This window comes from Argopecten irradians, chromosome 3 (assembly GCF_041381155.1).
Source record: "Argopecten irradians isolate NY chromosome 3, Ai_NY, whole genome shotgun sequence".
Taxonomy (NCBI): domain Eukaryota; kingdom Metazoa; phylum Mollusca; class Bivalvia; order Pectinida; family Pectinidae; genus Argopecten; species Argopecten irradians.
In genome coordinates, this window is record NC_091136.1 from 11158734 (window position 1) to 11177395 (window position 18662).

Below are 18662 nucleotides of genomic sequence, written 5' to 3' on the forward strand. Positions count from 1 at the left end.
ATAAAAAACGTTTTGGTGATTCAGACTTTATTGGGAAAACGAAGAAGATTATTTGTAATTCTGATATGTGATTTGGGGAAATATTTATGTGTCAGAGACGAGGATTAATTTTGGAGAGAGCATTATCACAAAGACAGTGCCATATTCTACTTAATACTCAGAAGAGTTGTGTAGCCTTGCTCAGAAAACAATCTCATGTCAGCTTAATGCTCCCTGGCTGTAGTTGATGGTTCTGACATGGACTTTTACAACCATGAAACTAAATTAGAGAGATTGAAATGAGAGATTACAGCAACCAGACCATGGTCGACCCTATCTAGGATACAGGGGGTTTCTCTCCTAAAAATCAATAGGACTCATTCTCCTCGTTTCTTTGCTAATGACAGCTCATGTTGATGAGGCGTATCCAATCAATTTACAGATTTGCATACTGCTGAACTGCTGAAGAAAAAAAGAACATGATTAGGAAAAACATCTTGCAGAGAGAAAAGAGATGATCATGAAGAAATTACTGAACTGCAATATCAGTTGTTATATTATTTAAAGCAAGTTTATTAGAACAATGCTATTGTTTGAATTGCAAACAAAAGTACATTACTAATGGAATTTAGTGTTTAGTATGTTTAGACTATATAACAGAATTCAAGCTTGCAATGTCAGGGTGTCTTGGCTGTTTTCAGAGTCTGCAGAATTAACTAACATGGCATTGTACACATACATAACAATTTAGTAATTAAATAATAAGTCAATGTTTTTTTATGGGGGTGGGGCCAGGGGAGGGGGGGGGAGAGTAATTGTTACCAATGTATCTGATCACACATTATTTTGAACGTTGATAGTTATATACTATTCCAGCTGACATGCAGGACTGAGAGAGAGAGAGAGACACCACTGATAAAGTTTTTACAAAATATATATTTGGTCTTTGCATATTACAGAGTTAGCTCCCTTGCGGGTAGGTATCGATTGTTACGTCATTGTTTTGTGAGCGCAATTCATGTCGTTTTCTCCGAAAAGTATGACGTTACACTCGCAAACACATGACGTCACAATCAATACCTACCCGCAAGTGCAGATAACTCTGTAATATGCAAATTCGGAATATGTATATTAATTTACAATATTATATGAAAAAAGAGTTAATATTAATATTCACATCATTGCCAGCTGTTTATAGAATTACTGTGTAACTGAAACATTTGCATTGTCACCAAGCTGTTACACCATTTTAATCAACTGTTGATACTTTATAGAACTCTTACAAAAATAGTAAATTCAAAGAAATATCTTTCAAAAAGATGTTAAAAAATTGGTGCTACAAATTAGCATGGAATCTCAAATACTATTTCATACATATGGAAAAAGGTACACTTAATTCAGTACATACTTCAATACATATACAGCAATACTAGTAATGATGAGTGGAGACATTTTTGAGCTCTACATGTATGTATAGTACTTTAGCTGGATGAATATGTGTCTGCACACATCTACGGTCTAGATGACATCATGCTGTACTCTGACACATACATTGATTTTTATTTGAACTGCTCATCATGCAATATGTATTGATGCTGTGGCCGGCCAACTGGAGGCATAGACTATGGGCCACACACAACACTCACGGCCCATATAGCTGTTACTGTTTCCTGGCAAAAATATTACAATCTTATCTTGGAAGAAAAAAGACTTGTTGATTAAGGAAATTTAAGGTAGTGCTAAATGTAATCGAGTTAAAACCTATTATGACTAAAGAAAATGCTTCATGTTGAGTTATTAATTAGTGTTATAGAAAACCAAGGAATTTTAAATTAAAATTACGTATCAATATACGTAAAAATATACAATCAAATTCCCATACTTATCTTTGTTTTCAATTTGTCATTATCTTGGGTGCTTAGTGGATCAAATAATGTATAGATTGAGGCCTGACATTGGATCATCAGTATACAATGACAAGGGAGATTGTGTCTGATCACAGATCAGTACAACTGGTGATCTCTGATCCATGAGTCACCTCAGCTTTCTAATAATGCTGTAGTGCTAATTCGCTGCACCATAAAGACATTAGGATCTGACACTGGGACCTGTACAGCTCTGACACTGGGACCAGTACAGGTCTGACACTGGGACCTGTACAGCTCTATATGTGTTTAGGTGACTGTACCTTGTATGTTTACTGGGGTTCATTATTCATGGCCAGATAACATGGATGAGTCCATCAGTATTCTCTGTGGAGAAAAAAACATTGATTAGTGCTTTCAAAAGTCTGCTGCAGTCCATCAGAGAGTGTTGGTTCATCAGGAATTCTAGGCTCCTATATGCAGTCACGTACATGTTTGCTTTTCAGTTTTTACATGTGAACTAAAGTAATCAAGACATTTACTTTGGAGATGAAAAACTCTTAAGGTTGAGGACAATTCTAAAGATATTGAGTGATTATGTAAGTGTTCTTTATATGACGTCAGGTGATTCGGTAATATAACAAAGCAGCTTTATAGACTGATCTTTCGAGATACATTGATCTCTCACAAATCTTACATCTTTCGAGATACATTGATCTCTCACAAATTTACAGAAGCTACAGGTCTTAAAACCCTCCCAATATCATTAGTCTCTCACAATTAAATCTACAGAATCTACAGGTCTTAAAACCCTCCCCATATCATTGGTCTCTCACAAATCTACAGTAGTTACAGGTCTTAAAACCCTCCCCATATCATTTGTCTCTCACAAATCTACAGTAGTTACAGGTCTTAAAACCCTCCCAATATCATTGGTCTCTCACAAATCTACAGTAGTTACAGGTCTTAACACCCTCTCCCCATATCATTGTTGTCTCACAAATCTACAGTAGTTATAAGTCATAAAACCCTCCCCATATCATTGTTCTCTCACAAATCTACAGTAGTTACAGGTCTTAAAACCCTCCCCATATCATTTGTCTCTCACAAATCTACAGTAGTTACAGGTCTTAAAACCCTCCCCATATCATTGGTCTCTCACAAATCTACAGTAGTTACAGGTCTTAAAACCCTCCCCATATCATTGGTCTCTCACAAATCTACAGTAGCTACAGGTCATCTTCACAAATCTACAGTAGCTACAGGTCATAAAACCCTCCCCATATCATTGGTCTCTCACAAATCTACAGTAGCTACAGGTCATAAAACCCTCCCCATATCATTGGTCTCTCACAAATCTACAGTAGCTACAGGTCATAAAACCCTCCCCATATCATTGGTCTCTCACAAATCTACAGTAGTTACAGGTCTTAACACCCTCCCAATATCATTGGTCTCTCACAAATCTACAGTAGTTAGGGGTCTTAGAGCCCTACCAATATCATTGGTCTCTCACAAATCTACAGTAGTTAGGGGTCTTAGACCCTCCCAATATCAACTGTGGTCATGATGGAGGGACTTGGCTGTGGCCTTTTCTTATAATCCAGTAAAAATATGAAAAATAGAGGCCTTACCTCCAAATAATTGCAACAGAATTTGTTTTCTGCTTATTGATTCGGAGGATTTTAGTATTTTAACATGAAGAAAGTAGTCAAAAATCATATCTTTGGAAAATTGTTTTTTCAACACCTGAAAAAATAGATAAATATTTAGAAAATTCACTTGTGACCACTTTTTAAGTACAATATCTTCTATTTCTGCAATATTTGAAATATGAAATCGGGTGTTTAGTAAAACAAAATTTAGGTTAGTACAAATAAGTTGAAGTGATACAATAAGTTCAGTAAGTTCAAGAAATAATGAAGTATGAAAACAACTCAAAACCTTTTGAATATTGGCTGGATAACCATTTTTGCTCTTTTTAGATGCAAATATTTATCGTATCTGTCACCCTGAACAATATCAGTTTATGTTTTATGTCTTAAAGGATTACTTTTCCTTTGATATAAATGCATTTTACAAACTCAAAAATAAAATTTAGTGGTTGTTAGTGATTTAAGTTCCATACAGTTGGCCTGGTTATTTTGTCAATCTTTGTTTGGTTGCTATGGTATTCATTGACACATTTAATTTAATTACTTGTTTTGTCCTTGCACCATACATAAAAATTTTGATCAATATCAGCAAATAATGAGCTATCAAATTACAAATTACTGTGTAATATTGTATTTTTTGTTGTCATCCCTAAACCTGCTGGAGCACTGGGAATGTTAAATGCTAATGGAGGCATGTTAGGAAAATTACTGCTCCCATGAGTGTAAAACAGCAATAATAGCTGCTCCCTTATGTGTAGTTGATTGTGCAACTGACACGATTTTAGAGTAAGATAAATCTAGGAGAAGTGGGCGTGACAGCATTGGATGCACATTATACCGGGCGTCATTAGTGGTAATGTAATTCTTTAAATTAAGTTGCAGCAACTCTTCGTTAAAGGGAAATTTGTACGGGATTTGGTGTTCTGGTATTAGGGCGTCCTAATACCCATGATTGACTGTAATTGATCTACTTGATGGTGATAAAATCAAAAGTTATCTCTACATTTTGGCAGCAAATCTGTATGTAATATATTCTACACTACAAACAGTTCCCAACATGTTCTGATCCCTATTAGTGAACAATTACCAAATATAGTAATTAGTTTTATTGGACAAAAATGGCCTTTACTTTATTCTGATTGGCATTATAGACACCATGTACCCTGTTATGTCAGACAAATGAAATGAATTATAGCGATAGAGTAATTTTCACTATACATTGGGTTTTGTATTTCCAAGGAAACAAACTTAACATGATTCACTATCAATGTAATCAATAAATGAAACACTATTATATATCCAAATCAAAGGTTGCAGGGTATGCTTCAAAATTGTTGCTGAAAATTATCACAAATTAACAATTCCCAATTTTAAATCATAAATTGTCATCATGTACCATCCGTCATCATGCGATGTCATTCAAACAACTTCTTCTCAATAACTGAAAGGCCTAGGGTACTTATATTGGGCCTGCTGCATATGCTGGCATGAAGCATGAAGGGCTACCAAGTTTTTTGTGTAAATGAATAACCTTTATATATCTTCATGCAATGTCACAGTGGTCAATAAAGCTAAAATCTTTAAAAACTCCTTGTCAATTACTAAGAGCCCTAGAGACCTGATATTGGGTCTGTAGCATGTCATGATAAATGGCTACCAAGTCTTTCGAAACAAATTATCTTTAGCTTCATTCAAAATCACAGGGGTCAAATAGGTTTAAATCTTTAAGTAACTTTTTGTGAATAACCAAGCCCAGGGAACTGATATTAGGTCTGTAGCATGCTTGGATGAAGATCTACCAAGTTTATTCAAATGAAAGTCCTTGACCATTTACCTTCATTAAAGGTAACAGGAATCAAATATGCTACAATCTAAGCAACTTACTGTGTGTATTTCATTTCTATCATATTTTTTGTATTAACAGTCAGATGTAAAGGCCCATTGGGCCTCTTGTTAACACAAAAGATTTTAACAGCCCTCATTATATGGCAAGCTTCCTCATTCAAATGTACATTGGCATAGTAGCATACTTTATAGTCACAGATATCAAAGTGTCTGCAGATGCTTATGATGATAAAAGCACAGAAATTGACCTGTACATCCATGTTATATTATAATTTCTTGTGTTAGTATACTTTTCTTTCTTTTGATAATAATACAATGTAAAACCTTAAATGAGTTTCAAATGTGTGCTCGTGATACAGTTATATATAAAAACAGAAATTTATATGATTTAAGACAATTCAATTCAATTCTTTTATTATCTTGAGACAAACACTTGCATGACATGAAGATTCTGTGTTATAGAATGTTAAGGCTGTCAGAGTTATTTCCCTTTGTTTGTTAACCCTGATCTGACGTTATTGGCAAACAATTTTACATTTGTATTTGAAATGAAAGCTAATTTTGAAAATTCATTTATAACATTTATGCTAATTACTGATCCTTGATCACTTGATGCCCATATAAAAACCCAAGGCATTAATCAACATGTTTCAAAACTGAAAAACAATCATATATGAAGCTTAAGATGCTCCACCGCCGACAGAGCATAAATAATACTCATTAATTGAACACTAATTGGTGTTAAATCGTGTATGAATATGTAGAATTAACACAAAAAGTAATATGAAATAATTTACTTTGCTTTTGGTGCAATCAAAAATTCATTCCATATAGGACATGTATAGTGACACAGAATTTTTCGAGATGCAATAAATTATTTTTGATATTTTTTCTTGGAGTAAAATAAGAAGCTCAAATTTTTCAATGGTGGTAATGGTGTAAAGTAAGTAAGTAACTTTCTAAACTGAAGAAAAATACTTATTCGTCTGTTCCTGTTTTTGATAATGAAAAAATGTCATTTGTCAGCAGTGGAGCATCTTTAATAGTGTTCATTAATGTATTCCAATTAAGTCAATGTAAAGTATTGGAATTACAAACATATGAATGGAAGAAAAAATGTCAACCATTATGATCATAAACTGTCAGAAATATTGATATCTGTCTTGTCAAGTCCCTGCAGGCCTTCCAGTTCCTTGATGTTTTGGTGTTCATAATGGAGCAAATATACCCACATAAAGCATAACAGGATTCAATTTTGGTTCATGTTTAAAGATTGCATGTATAGATAAACTGATGAGCTAGGTAAACTTGATTTATTATATCCATCATTTTGAAAGCACCTGACCCGGTGAAGTGCATTCTGATCATTTGAGTGTTTATATTCGTTAACTTCAGTGGCTATGTACTTGGTGTTACCTATGATCTCTAGGTGCTTGTTTACTTTGTGACCTGCCTTCCACTTAGAACTCATGATCAGCCTATCAGTGACAAGTGCTGTTACTAAGGCCATCTTGGTACATTGTCAGAGTTTAGACGTATATAACTGATGGCATCGTCGACTCATAGTAGTTGAAGTTCAACTTCCCTGTTTTTGTTCATGTAGATATTGAAGTTTCCTTAGTTGGTCATTAGCCCTATATATATATGTATCTTGAATAAGTTTTCGATATACATTTTGTACACTCAAATTATATGATAATTACATAGTTCAAAAGTAAAATACCATGATGGTATTTCTGACTTTATAATTAACAACAGCTTTGAAAAAAACCATGGTGTTTTAAAAAAATAAATATATAATGATATGGAGAAAAGCGTATAAAATAAAGAAAACTTTACACATTCTTTAATGTTTTTGCCGTGCCTAAATGGCTCACACATATATATATATATATATGATAAATTTAAAGAAAAATCCTTACGGACGAAATCTATAAGAAATAAAAACAATAACGACTGACTATATATATATATATATATTATAATTGATTTAATTTACACTGTAATTTAAATTGTCCGTCTTTAAAACAGAAATTTGGAGGGTCAATTATAAATGTTTGATTTTTTCAAGCATTCATAAAAATGAAAAAGAGGGCTGGCTGCAGCCCTATATACTTCAAGTCATTCACCTATTAATTAATGGTTAAAAAAATCTTAAAAAGTATTTTGCTTCAAAATAATGATCATGTGCATGTGTTCATTAATAATAACTTAAGAGAGATTTTGTTTGTAGACATGTATTTATTGTTGTATAAATTTATTGTTTCAGATTGTCATTGTCAGGAGATTTCTATAGAAGGTGGAGCAGTTCGCCAAGTTGTAGGGAGAGAGAATGCCATATTCGAATGTAAAGTTAACGACCCAGATTATAATGAGGATCCAAACCTCAAGTGGTTTGATTACAACGGTGTAGAGATCAACCCGGATCAAATCTATGATCAGTAAGATTTGTTGCATCTGTCTTTATTCAAATGAATAGTCAGGCAAAGAAAACAAGTCTAAATGTGTTCATTGCAGGCCTTTCAAAAGTCCTATATATCAAAACGAAGGTTAAGTTCTGCATGCGTTATCCAGTTTTGAGCTTTGAAATTATGGAAAAGCTCTGTGTAAATTTAGCGAAAAAATCATTCTTTCAAACAGAGCTAGACTGCATGGAAAATGTAAACACGGACATAGCCAGCTGGGAGAACATGTAAGGATTCCTATAATATAAATGAACTTCTTCATATGAGAGAGATTTTTACTGGAAATTTAATTTTTCTGTTTCATGAGAAATTCTACTGGATGTATGAACACCATTTTTACCGACTTTTGCCTTCCTTTGCCTGACTATTCACTTTAAATATACTAAATACATCATACCTTAGATTTGTGATTGTTAGATCGTGATGGACTTATACTCATATCACCCATCGTCCATGATCTGTCAATTTGTGTATAATTATTGTAAGCAAATATGCTAGTAGGGAATGGCAGAGTTCTGTGAATCCGTCGACACATAGAACTAATGTGACAAGCATATATGCTACTTCAATTTTTTTTATCATTTTGACTTTGATAGTTAAAAGTTTGCTTCTGTTTTTTCTCAGAAGGTATTGACAGAATCTATTTCAAATATCATATATAGCTGGAATCCTTGCATTGGATGCTTAATACATCAGTTAAAAGTTTGCTTCTGTTTTTTCTCAGAAGGTATTGACAGAATCTATTTCAAATATCATATATAGCTGGAATCCTTGGTTGCTTAATACATCGTTATATTGATCAGAAAACAAGATCTATACTGTAACCCAACTTTCTTTTGCGGCTTCTAAATTTGGCGACTCCAATTTCAAAACAAGTTCGTGAAAGATTTGAAAATTGACTGGACACGCCTATCAGTATCAATGATATAGATACTTATTCGCGGAGATAAACGTACACGAATATACTTGGATCAGGAAATTTGCGAAATTAAATCACACATGAAAGGAAGTTGGTGTAGAGTATTTATATGTAGCTGTCTGAAAATCTTGAAAATCTTGGATTTTGAAAAGTTAAGTTTGTGATCACTTTCTGAAACATTCTGAAAAGTGATCTCTTTAAAATTTCATATGCTGATATCCTAATTAATTAATTAATTAATTGATATCCCACTGGAATCTCTTTTTATACTCCTACCATAACATAGGGTGGGAGTGGGACAATTCTAGTGTTTTTCATTGTCATGTAATATTGCTTTAATTTGCTGAGCATATCATTTTGTGTCATTTCAATTCATCAAAATTTGTATTTCAATAATACCGTATTTCAATTCATCAAAATTTGTATTTCAATAATACCGTATTCGACCCAATAAGGGCCCATATGCATGTCCCTATAAGGGCCCCTCCCCCTTTTAGTGGCCTCAATTTCAATTGTCCAGGCATGAATAAAGACCAATACTATACAAAACTGTAAAGATTTGCAACAATTTTATCTTATAAGCACCTTAATATTTTTATTAATTTTTTGAACGCCCTGCTTATTGGGTCGAATACAGTATATTGAAATAGGGTTGAACTTTCCAAGTGTCCTAGTATAATTTTGTGTCCTATTCAACTTAACTAGGGTATTTGTGTTGAGTAGACATTTCTTTTTTAATATGCATTATTTTATAGGAGGAATCCATTTGCTATAAGTAAAGATCTATGTTAAGCTGATGAAGGTAAATTCAGTATTTGTATTCATATTGCAGTATGAGGGTGTTAACACAAACTGATCCTAAGCAGCTACGCCTTCTGTTGGAGAACATCACGATGGGGATGGGCGGGGTGTACCGCTGTAAAGGCATGATCAACGGAAAGCCGAGAGAGGCTTCAGTCCTATTGAAAGTTGCAAGTAAAGTATCAATAATACATTATGGATAATATTGGTTTGTGGGATTTCTTTTCACTTTGATATTTTGAGGTCCATGGAGCTATGAAATCTGGGCCGGGTTATTCAACACCTTTCTTGTACTATCATTTCCTGTCTTGTCTCACTTCAATGCGAAGTTGGAAATCTTTATATAAGTTATCTTACAAACTCAATATTTACAATATATTTATATTGCATTATAATAATTTTTGAATTCATTTGCCTGCCGTTTTGTATCAGCTATATCTATACGCATACATTTTATCATATAAAAGTTATTCTTTTACAGAACCAAATATATAAAAGAGACCTCATTTTGTACAACAATTATCATTATGTGTCATAAACTAATCTTGTATCCAAGACTACATATGTGAAATGTTCACATGTTTCAGTTCCGATCATAACTACACATATCAAAACCTACCAGGCATTTACACAAGGAGAAGATGCTATTGTGAACTGTTCAATGAGCTCTGCGGACTTCACTATCTCGTGGTACGACACAAACGGCCAAGCTGTTGGTAAGTTGTTAGTAGCCTAATGTTCAGCTACCCATTTTAACCCAATAAGCACCCAGGATGTTTTAAAATTGTAAAAAATGTGGGGATGCTAATTAGGACCAAAATTAACAAAATTATCATACAATGTAATAAAAAGCCAATAGAAAATCATGGTGTCGGTCTGCATGGAATTTGAGGTAAGTGATATTGTGGCATCAAAAGGAGGCATTAGCACTTAGAGGGTGGGGCATTTATTAGGTCAAATACAGTCATTGGTTAAAAAATATAGAAAATATTGAATTTTAGCTCACCTGGCCCAAAGGGCCGGTGAGCTTATGTCATGGTGTGGCGTCTGTTACCCATCCGTACACATTTCCTTTAAATCGCCACTAGTCATATAGTTCTGCATGGATTCTAACCATATTTGGCCAGAAACTTCCTTGATGGAAGGGGAACAGAGTTTGTATAAGTTTTGGCTCTGACCTCCCAGGAGCAGGAGGGGCGGGGCCCAATAGGGGAAATAGAGGTAAATTCTATAAATCGCTACTAGTCCTAATGTTCTGCATGGATTGAAACCAAATCTGGCCAGAAACATCCTTGGGTGAAGAGGAACAGAGTTTGTATAAATTTTGGCTCTGACCCGTTGTTGTTTGTATACATGGTATATTTACTTTTTAGGTCACCTGAAATGATGTCTCAAGTGACCTATTCTAATCGCATTTTGTCCATCGTCGTCAGTCGTGCCTTGTCCGTTTTGCATCGTATGTCCGTAAACAATTTACATTTTCGACTTCTCCAAAACTGCTGAAGCAATTTCAATGAGATTTTGCACAAAGCTTCTAAGTTATTAGGCCAATCAAAATTGTGAATTATATTGTCCCCAACCCCCAGGTGGCTGTGGGAGGTGCAAAAAGGGGTAAAATTGATCAAAATTTCAAAAATCTTCTGTTCTACTCACAGATGTGTTAGAATCAAATACTCTTCATAGATAGAAAGGTCTTAATTCATGGTCCTTAACAAAAATTGTGAATTATATGACTGGGGTACCGCCTCACTTTTGGCCATGAGTTGAGCTTTCGCCCCTATGTGAAAGGCTCTGGGTTCTGTCCCCTGGCAGGGACACACCAAAGTCTATAAAAGTGGTAGTTTCTGCTCCTGCTTAGTGCTCAGCATACAGGGAGTGGGACGACTGGTTCGCCCTTTGTCAGTATAATGTGACCGGGTGGGGTGTGTTGCTTGGTGTCTTCGGCGGCATGCTTCAGTGATATAGCACTATAAAAAGGACAATAGTTCCACTATACAAGAAGATACAACACGAATACACCACAGTCTCCCAAAACACGCACCTCGCACTACATACATGCAATACACCGCATACATGGGAGGCCGTCCTTACATGATCATAGCTGTTAAAAGGACGTTAATTAATCAAACAAACAAACAAACATCTCTCATTTCCCCCGGGGAGGGGGTTAAGTTTACTATAGTTTATGTAGGTAAAACACATTTTTGAGCATTATTTGGTCATTTGTAAAAGGAAAAGAGTCAAATGTTGTCAGAATTATCAGTATGAGAAAGCGTTTTAACAACATATCCATATTGGTCCTGGCCAAACCCCTTGGGGCAGAGGGGCGGGGCCAAAAAAGGTCAAATAGGCTAAAACTTCAAAAAATCTTCTTCTAAAATTCTGGAAATAGGAGAATCAAATACACTACTAAGGTGTTTTATAAAGATTGTGAATTATATGACCCTGGGGTCTCACGGTTCCCCTTAGGAAGGGGTCAAATTTACTGTAGTTTACGTAGGGAAAACACATTTATGAGCATGAGTCAAACTTGATTAGAATTATTAGCCTGAGGTATAGCATTATAAACATCCATATCGGTCCTCATGACCCCCTGGGGGACCAGAAGGGCGGGACCAAACAGGGTTAAAATGACTAAAATTTAAAAAAAAAAAAAAAAAATTCTTTTAAGTTCACAGGTTTGATGGAAGAATATACTTTTCTTAAACTAAAAAGTCAAATTTATAAATCACTGACCAACTTCAAGGCCCATTATATAGTGTTTATATGTCTTTCATTTGTTTCATTATTTGTTTCATTATATATTCAAACTCAGGTGACCGTTAAGGCAGTTGGGCCTCATGTTTTAGATTGAAATTTTGACTGAAATTAGATTCAAGATAGGGACTATTTTTTCCGTTGAATATCCGTTCTAGGGACAAGGAATTGACTTTGACTCAACCAGAGTTTCGAGTCCTCTGATCTTAAAATACATCTATACAAAGAAGGGGAAAAAACAGGACTTTAAAATTAATTTGACTCAACCGGAATTTCGAGTCAAGCGGTTTGAGAAAACGAGTTTCGACTGTATATGCAAATGTGAATATAGTCATTAGCTCTTTTTTTGTGTGGGTTATTCATAGTTGAAAGTGATATTAAGATTAAGATATTCCTAGACAGAGACTATGTTTGGTTGGTAAAATCTGCATTTGGTGCAAATTTGATTAAACCCCTGAAAATGGAAATCCCTATTAAAGATTGAAATTAAAAAAAAATGTGATTACCTATTGTGTGACTTCTAGCCATTGTTTCCTTACAGGTCCTAATTCAGAATTGGAACAGGTAAGTCAGGGACTGAAGATCGACAATATCACTACAGCAGATGGAGGAGTATATACCTGTGAAATAATGACCACATTAACCTTTGAAAAAGTCCCAATCACAGTGTTTGTCAAGGGTAGGTAACTCTTACTGATATACAGTTCTACCAGAAATACGAAATATTTCTGGACAATTATTCAAGTCATGCTTAAGGTATTCTGTTTTATGGAATTTATTCTGTGCCATTAATTCTGTTTAAAGGAATTCCAATCCAATAAATTCAAAGCAAAGATTTGAGCTATAGAAGTAGGCTTGGGTGCTTTCTTTTTAAGCCTTTTGCCACGGTCAGATAGAGGTCTGATATGTTCTCTTCTCCCTAATCCAGTATTTTCCTATTTCGTAATTATCCCAACCCCCACCCCACCACCCCCATGTGCAGCGGGGCGGGGGTATTAGTCTTATTCTCAAATATTCTAATAGAGTTATCTGCCCTTGTTTACAGTGCCACCTGTCATCACTCAGTCACCTTCCCGACAAGAAACCATTACTGGCCAATCAATGCGAATGGAATGCCGAGCCTCTGGAATCCCAGAACCCAAATATGAATGGTTCAAGGTAATGTAGTGCCACGATGTATTCCTTCAAGTGCTTTATTACGATAATAGTTACGGTATATAAATGATATACAGAAAAAAAATCGGGCTATTTTATTTTAACAGAGCATTTGATATAATTAGATTACCTAATATGCGTATGTTTACCATATCAATGAAGCTCTACTACAGAATAAAACAGTAACTATGTTACGACCAGCTTTCAAATATTCATATATTTAACCTGTACGGTTTTTTCCTAAAAGTTCGGGAGTCTTGAGGATTTATGTTTTATGGACATTTATGGCTTTAGAGATTCAAATAAATTCCAATACAATTAGGTATATCTGATGTGAACTCTTGATTATAAATTTCAAAATTCAGTTTTCATTTTTGAAGTCTGTTTTTAATGTGCTGATGTTGTACTCTATATATATGCTGATGTTTGTTTTAGTCTGGTCAAACTAATGCCCTTGTTGATGGTGACCGATTTTCAATTGACGAAGTGGTTGGAACATTTATCATAAGGGAGGTAATTATTGATGACCAAGGGATCTATCGCTGTGAGGCTTGGAACGACGCAGGGCGTGTAAAAAACGAAGCCGAGTTGGACGTTCTGAGTAAGTCACTTAATCTGATTGGTGTCATGAATGTTGAGGTAAAACCTTATCAAAGCACAAGAAGAATCTATGTAATCATAACCTTAATTGTATTCTGAAACGTAATCTTCAGGTTTGGGGGGAATACATTTAAATGGGACTGTTAAGAACTTGCCCATATGTACATAACTAGGTTTTAAGGCTGAAGTTAATAGTTGTAGTTAAAATGTTTAAAGCAAATACTCTATCGATTATGATGTGCTAACTGGACTTCCATTGTGTGCTTATCCACACAGATACATAATATCATTCTATGTAGAGTTTTCTGTTATTAGGTCATCTGACCCGAAGGGTCAGGATGACCTATTGTCATCATGCACCGTCCGTCGTCGTGCGCCGTGCGTAAACTTTTTATTCAAACGACTTCTTCTCAAGAACCAGAAGGCCCAGGGTACTCATATTTTTTTTTTTTTTAATTTTTTTTTTTTTTTTTTTCTTTTTGCATAATTACATTACAACACAATGTACACAGTCACATAAAACAATATACAGGTACACATATATATGTATTCACAATCACATATCACTCGCGAGCACACACAAAAACACACATACACACACCCACACATCCTCACACCCACACACTCCCACCCACACACTCACCCTTACACACACCTACATTCGTGCAAGAATGTACACACAAATATTTCATTTTAAGGGAAAATTTTAGAATCGAATTTTATAATTGTTATTAATAGCACAATATTAATATCAAGTGTATTGTTATACTAGTTTAAAATACGTATTTGAACAGGCGATGTATTTTCAATCACAACTTACAAAATCAGTTATCCAGTAATAAAAAGATTATAATGATTTATCTTGAAATATCTTATATATTTTACTCAAATGGCTTGGTAAATATCTAATGAAAAAACACATTTCTAATACTCAAATGTACATGTATCATTGTACTCTCACACATATTCTCTGCCTCAAGCGCATACACCCACACCATCACACAGTCTAATCATCTTTCATTTCAGGTCACAGGGGGGTGCTAAAAATTTTAAACAACTTCGTACTCATATTTGCCTTGTAGGATGCTGGGGATGAAGGGCTACCAAGTTTTGTTCGGTGTAAGAGGGCCTAGGACCTGATATTAGGGCTACCAAGTTTGTTTCAAAATAAATGACCTTGACCTTCAGTCAAGGTCACGATGTCAAATAGGCCTAAAATCTTTAAACAACTTCTTCTGGAGGATGAAGGGCTACCAAGTTTGTTCAAATAAATGACCTTTGACCTTCATTAGCCCTAGAGACCCTGATATTTGCCCCAGGGCTACCAAGTTTGTTGAAATAAAATGGACACTTGCTGGGATGAAGGGCTACCAAGTTTGTTGAAATAAATGACCTTGACCTTCATTCAAGGTCACGAGGGGTCAAATAGGCTAAAATCTTTAAACGACTTCTTCTCAAGAACCAGAAGGCCCTTCGGTCACGAGGGTCTCAAGAACCAGAAACCAGAGGCCCAGGGTACTGATATTGGGACTGTGACATGCTTGGATGAAGGGCTACCAAGTTTGTTCGAATAAATGACCTTGACCTTCATTCAAGGTCACAGGGGTCAAATAGGCTAAAATCCTTTAAACAACTGCTTGTGAATAACTAAGAGGCCTAGAGACCTGATATTAGGCCTGTGGCATGCTGGGATGAAGGGCTACCAAGTTTGTTCAAATAAATGACCTTGACCTTCATTAAGGTCACGAGGGTCAAAAAGGCTAAAATCTTTAAACAACTTCTTCTCAAGAACCAGAAGGCCCAGGTACTGATATTTGCCCTGTAGGATGCTGGGATGAAGGGCTACCAAGTTTGTTGAAATAAATGACCTTGACCTTCATTCAAGGTCACGAGGGTCAAATAGGCTAAAATCTTTAAACGACTTCTTCTCAAGAACCAGAAGGCCCAGGGTACTGATATTGGGACTGTAGGACATGCTTGGGATGAAGGGCTACCAAGTTTGTTCAAATGAATGACCTTAACCTTCATTCAAGGTCACGGGGGTCAAAAAGGCTAAAATCTTTAAACGACTTCTTCTCAAGAACCAGAAGGCCCAGGGTACTGATATTTTGGCCTGTAGGATGCTGGGATGAAGGGCTACCAAGTTAGTTCAAATAAATGACTTTGACCTTCATTCAAGGTCACAGGGGTCAAATAGGCTAAAATCATTTAAACAAATTCTTGTGAATAACTATGAGGCCTAGAGACCTGATATTAGGCCTGTGGCATGCTGGGATGAAGGGCTACCAAGTTTGTCCAAATGAAATGACCTTGATCTTCATTCAAGGTCACAGGGTCAAATAGGCTAAAATCTTTTAATGAATTCTTCTTAAGAACCAGAAGGCCCAGGGTACTGATATTGGGCATGTAGCATGCTGGGATGAAGGACTACCAAGTTTGTTCAAATGAATTACCTTGACCTTCAATCAAGGTCACAGTGGTCAAATAGGCTAAAATCTTTAAAACGTTTATGTTCAACAATGCTTCTGCAAATGAAGGAACTTCAGTCAAGCTGAGCTGTCTGGTGAATGGGAATCCCCTGAACTCTATAACGTGGCAGAAGGGTGGCATTGCTTTCAACGCCGGTAATCAAGATGTAAGTAGCTCAATCACAGTTCCCACATTTAAAAATGATGAAAAGGGAGATTTTTTTTTGAATCCTGTAATCAAGATACAGGTAGTGAACTATTTGTTCACTTAATAGTAGAGACTGTAATCATGGATTTTTAGGTTACCTGAGACGAAGTCTCAAGTGGCCTATTCTAATCTCCTTTAGTGCACCGTCGTATGTTGTGCGTCATGCGACGATAAACAATTTACATTAACCAAATTCGAAGAAATTTTGCAGAACAATTCAATGGCCAAAGGTCCATCAACATTGTGAATTGTATGGTCCCAGCCCCCTAGGGGCCTGAGGGGTAGGGCCAAAAGGAGTAAAATAGGTTAAACTTCAAAACTCTTCTTCTGAAATTTCAGAAATGCTAGAATAAAATACTCTTCATTGATGGAAAGTTCTTGAGGTCTTTTTTAAAATTTGTGAATTGTATGAACCAGGGGTCTCACTTTTCCCCCTTGGGAAGGGGTCAAGTTTCTTTTAATTCATAAATGCTTTACAGATTTGAACTGACTTTGCAATTCTCTTTCTTTACCAGCACTCAGGTGACAGTCAAGACATCTTGGGCCTCTTGTTTCATAGAGGGATGCTTTTGCTAACATCTGCTTTCAAACTGTTTCCAATGTAATGATTTTCATGCTGTGTGTAGTGTAATTACATATGGAGATTTAACTAGCTTGGCTGGTGAATTTATTCATCTGAAATATATCAAATGTCTTGATGTTCTACAACCAAACTTCTACTCATGGGTTACATATGTGAGGGCAACATATCTCCACCACACCATTGGTAAAACAGATGACAGACATGGGAAATGAAAGGAATCATTATAATCTCTTGTTTCCTAGGTGGAAGGCAACTCAGGTGACCTGGTCTCTGTAAAAACAAACATACAAGAAACTGACTACCCAGATCAGAATGAACGCCTTTCAGAACTGACCATCAACAACCTGGTACCAGAGGATACAGGAATTTACGAATGTCACGCCGATGGTGGCAAATCAGGGTCTGCAGAGGGAGAGAGTTTCCTCACTGTTAGATGTAAGTATGTCATGTCTATGGTGGCAGGCTAAAGTCTGCACAGGGAGAGAGTTTCCTCACTGTTAGATGTAAGTATGTCATGTCTATGGTGGCAGGTTAAAGTCTGCAGAGGGAGAGAGTTTCCTCAATGTAAAATGTAAATATGTCACTTCTATGGTGGCAAATCAGGGGCTGCAGAATGAGAGTGTTTCCATACTGTAAGATGTAAATATATCACGTCTATGGTGGCAAATCAGGGGCTGCAGAATGAGAGTGTTTCCATACTGTAAGATGTGAGTATGTCACGTCTATGGTGGCAAATCAGGGGCTGCAGAATGAGAGTGTTTCCATACTGTAAGATGTAAGTATGTCACGTCTATGGTGGCAAATCAGGGGCTGCAGAATGAGAGTGTTTCCATACTGTAAGATGTGAGTATGTCACGTCTATGGTGGCAAATCAGGGGCTGCTGATGGAGAGTATTTCCTCACTGTTAGATGTAAATATAATGTCACGTCTATGGTGGCAAATCAGGGGCTGCTGATGGAGAGTATTTCCTCACTGTTAGATGTAAATATAATGTCACGTCTATGGTGGCAAATCAGGGGCTGCAGAGGGAAAGAGTTTTATCACTGTAAGATATAAATACAATGTCACGCCGGTGGTGGCAAATCAGGGTCTGCAGAGGGAGAGAGTTTAATCACTGTTAGATGTAATTCATTATTTTTCAGATAATAATTTCTAGTTAGGTAGATTCTGTTAGCCGTCTCAGCATTAAATATTGGGTTGTTCTGAAGCATTATTTATTACTAAATCTCCACCCCTGTTTCCCTAAGGCATGTAGTGTTACCTTGTGCTATCCCATCCTGTCTGTGTACCATACAAAGACAGAAACAGGTGTCTATCCCTTAAAAGATTATGCATGGTGGGTGCCCTTTTCGGGCCCAAAA

General features: G+C 36.0%; 1 protein-coding gene across 1 annotated transcript in view; it reads left to right on the plus strand.

Annotated features, from left to right (window-relative positions):
* The window catches only part of LOC138319467 (neural cell adhesion molecule 2-like), an 80744-nt gene that overhangs the window by 34149 nt on the left and 27933 nt on the right, over positions 1-18662 (plus strand). The window contains exons 2-9 of the mRNA XM_069262623.1: positions 7614-7785; positions 9561-9703; positions 10117-10245; positions 12828-12965; positions 13332-13444; positions 13877-14080; positions 16530-16676; positions 17543-17735. Of these exons, the coding sequence (XP_069118724.1) occupies positions 7614-7785; positions 9561-9703; positions 10117-10245; positions 12828-12965; positions 13332-13444; positions 13877-14080; positions 16530-16676; positions 17543-17735 (1239 nt within the window). The remainder of the gene's footprint in view (positions 1-7613; positions 7786-9560; positions 9704-10116; positions 10246-12827; positions 12966-13331; positions 13445-13876; positions 14081-16529; positions 16677-17542; positions 17736-18662) is intronic.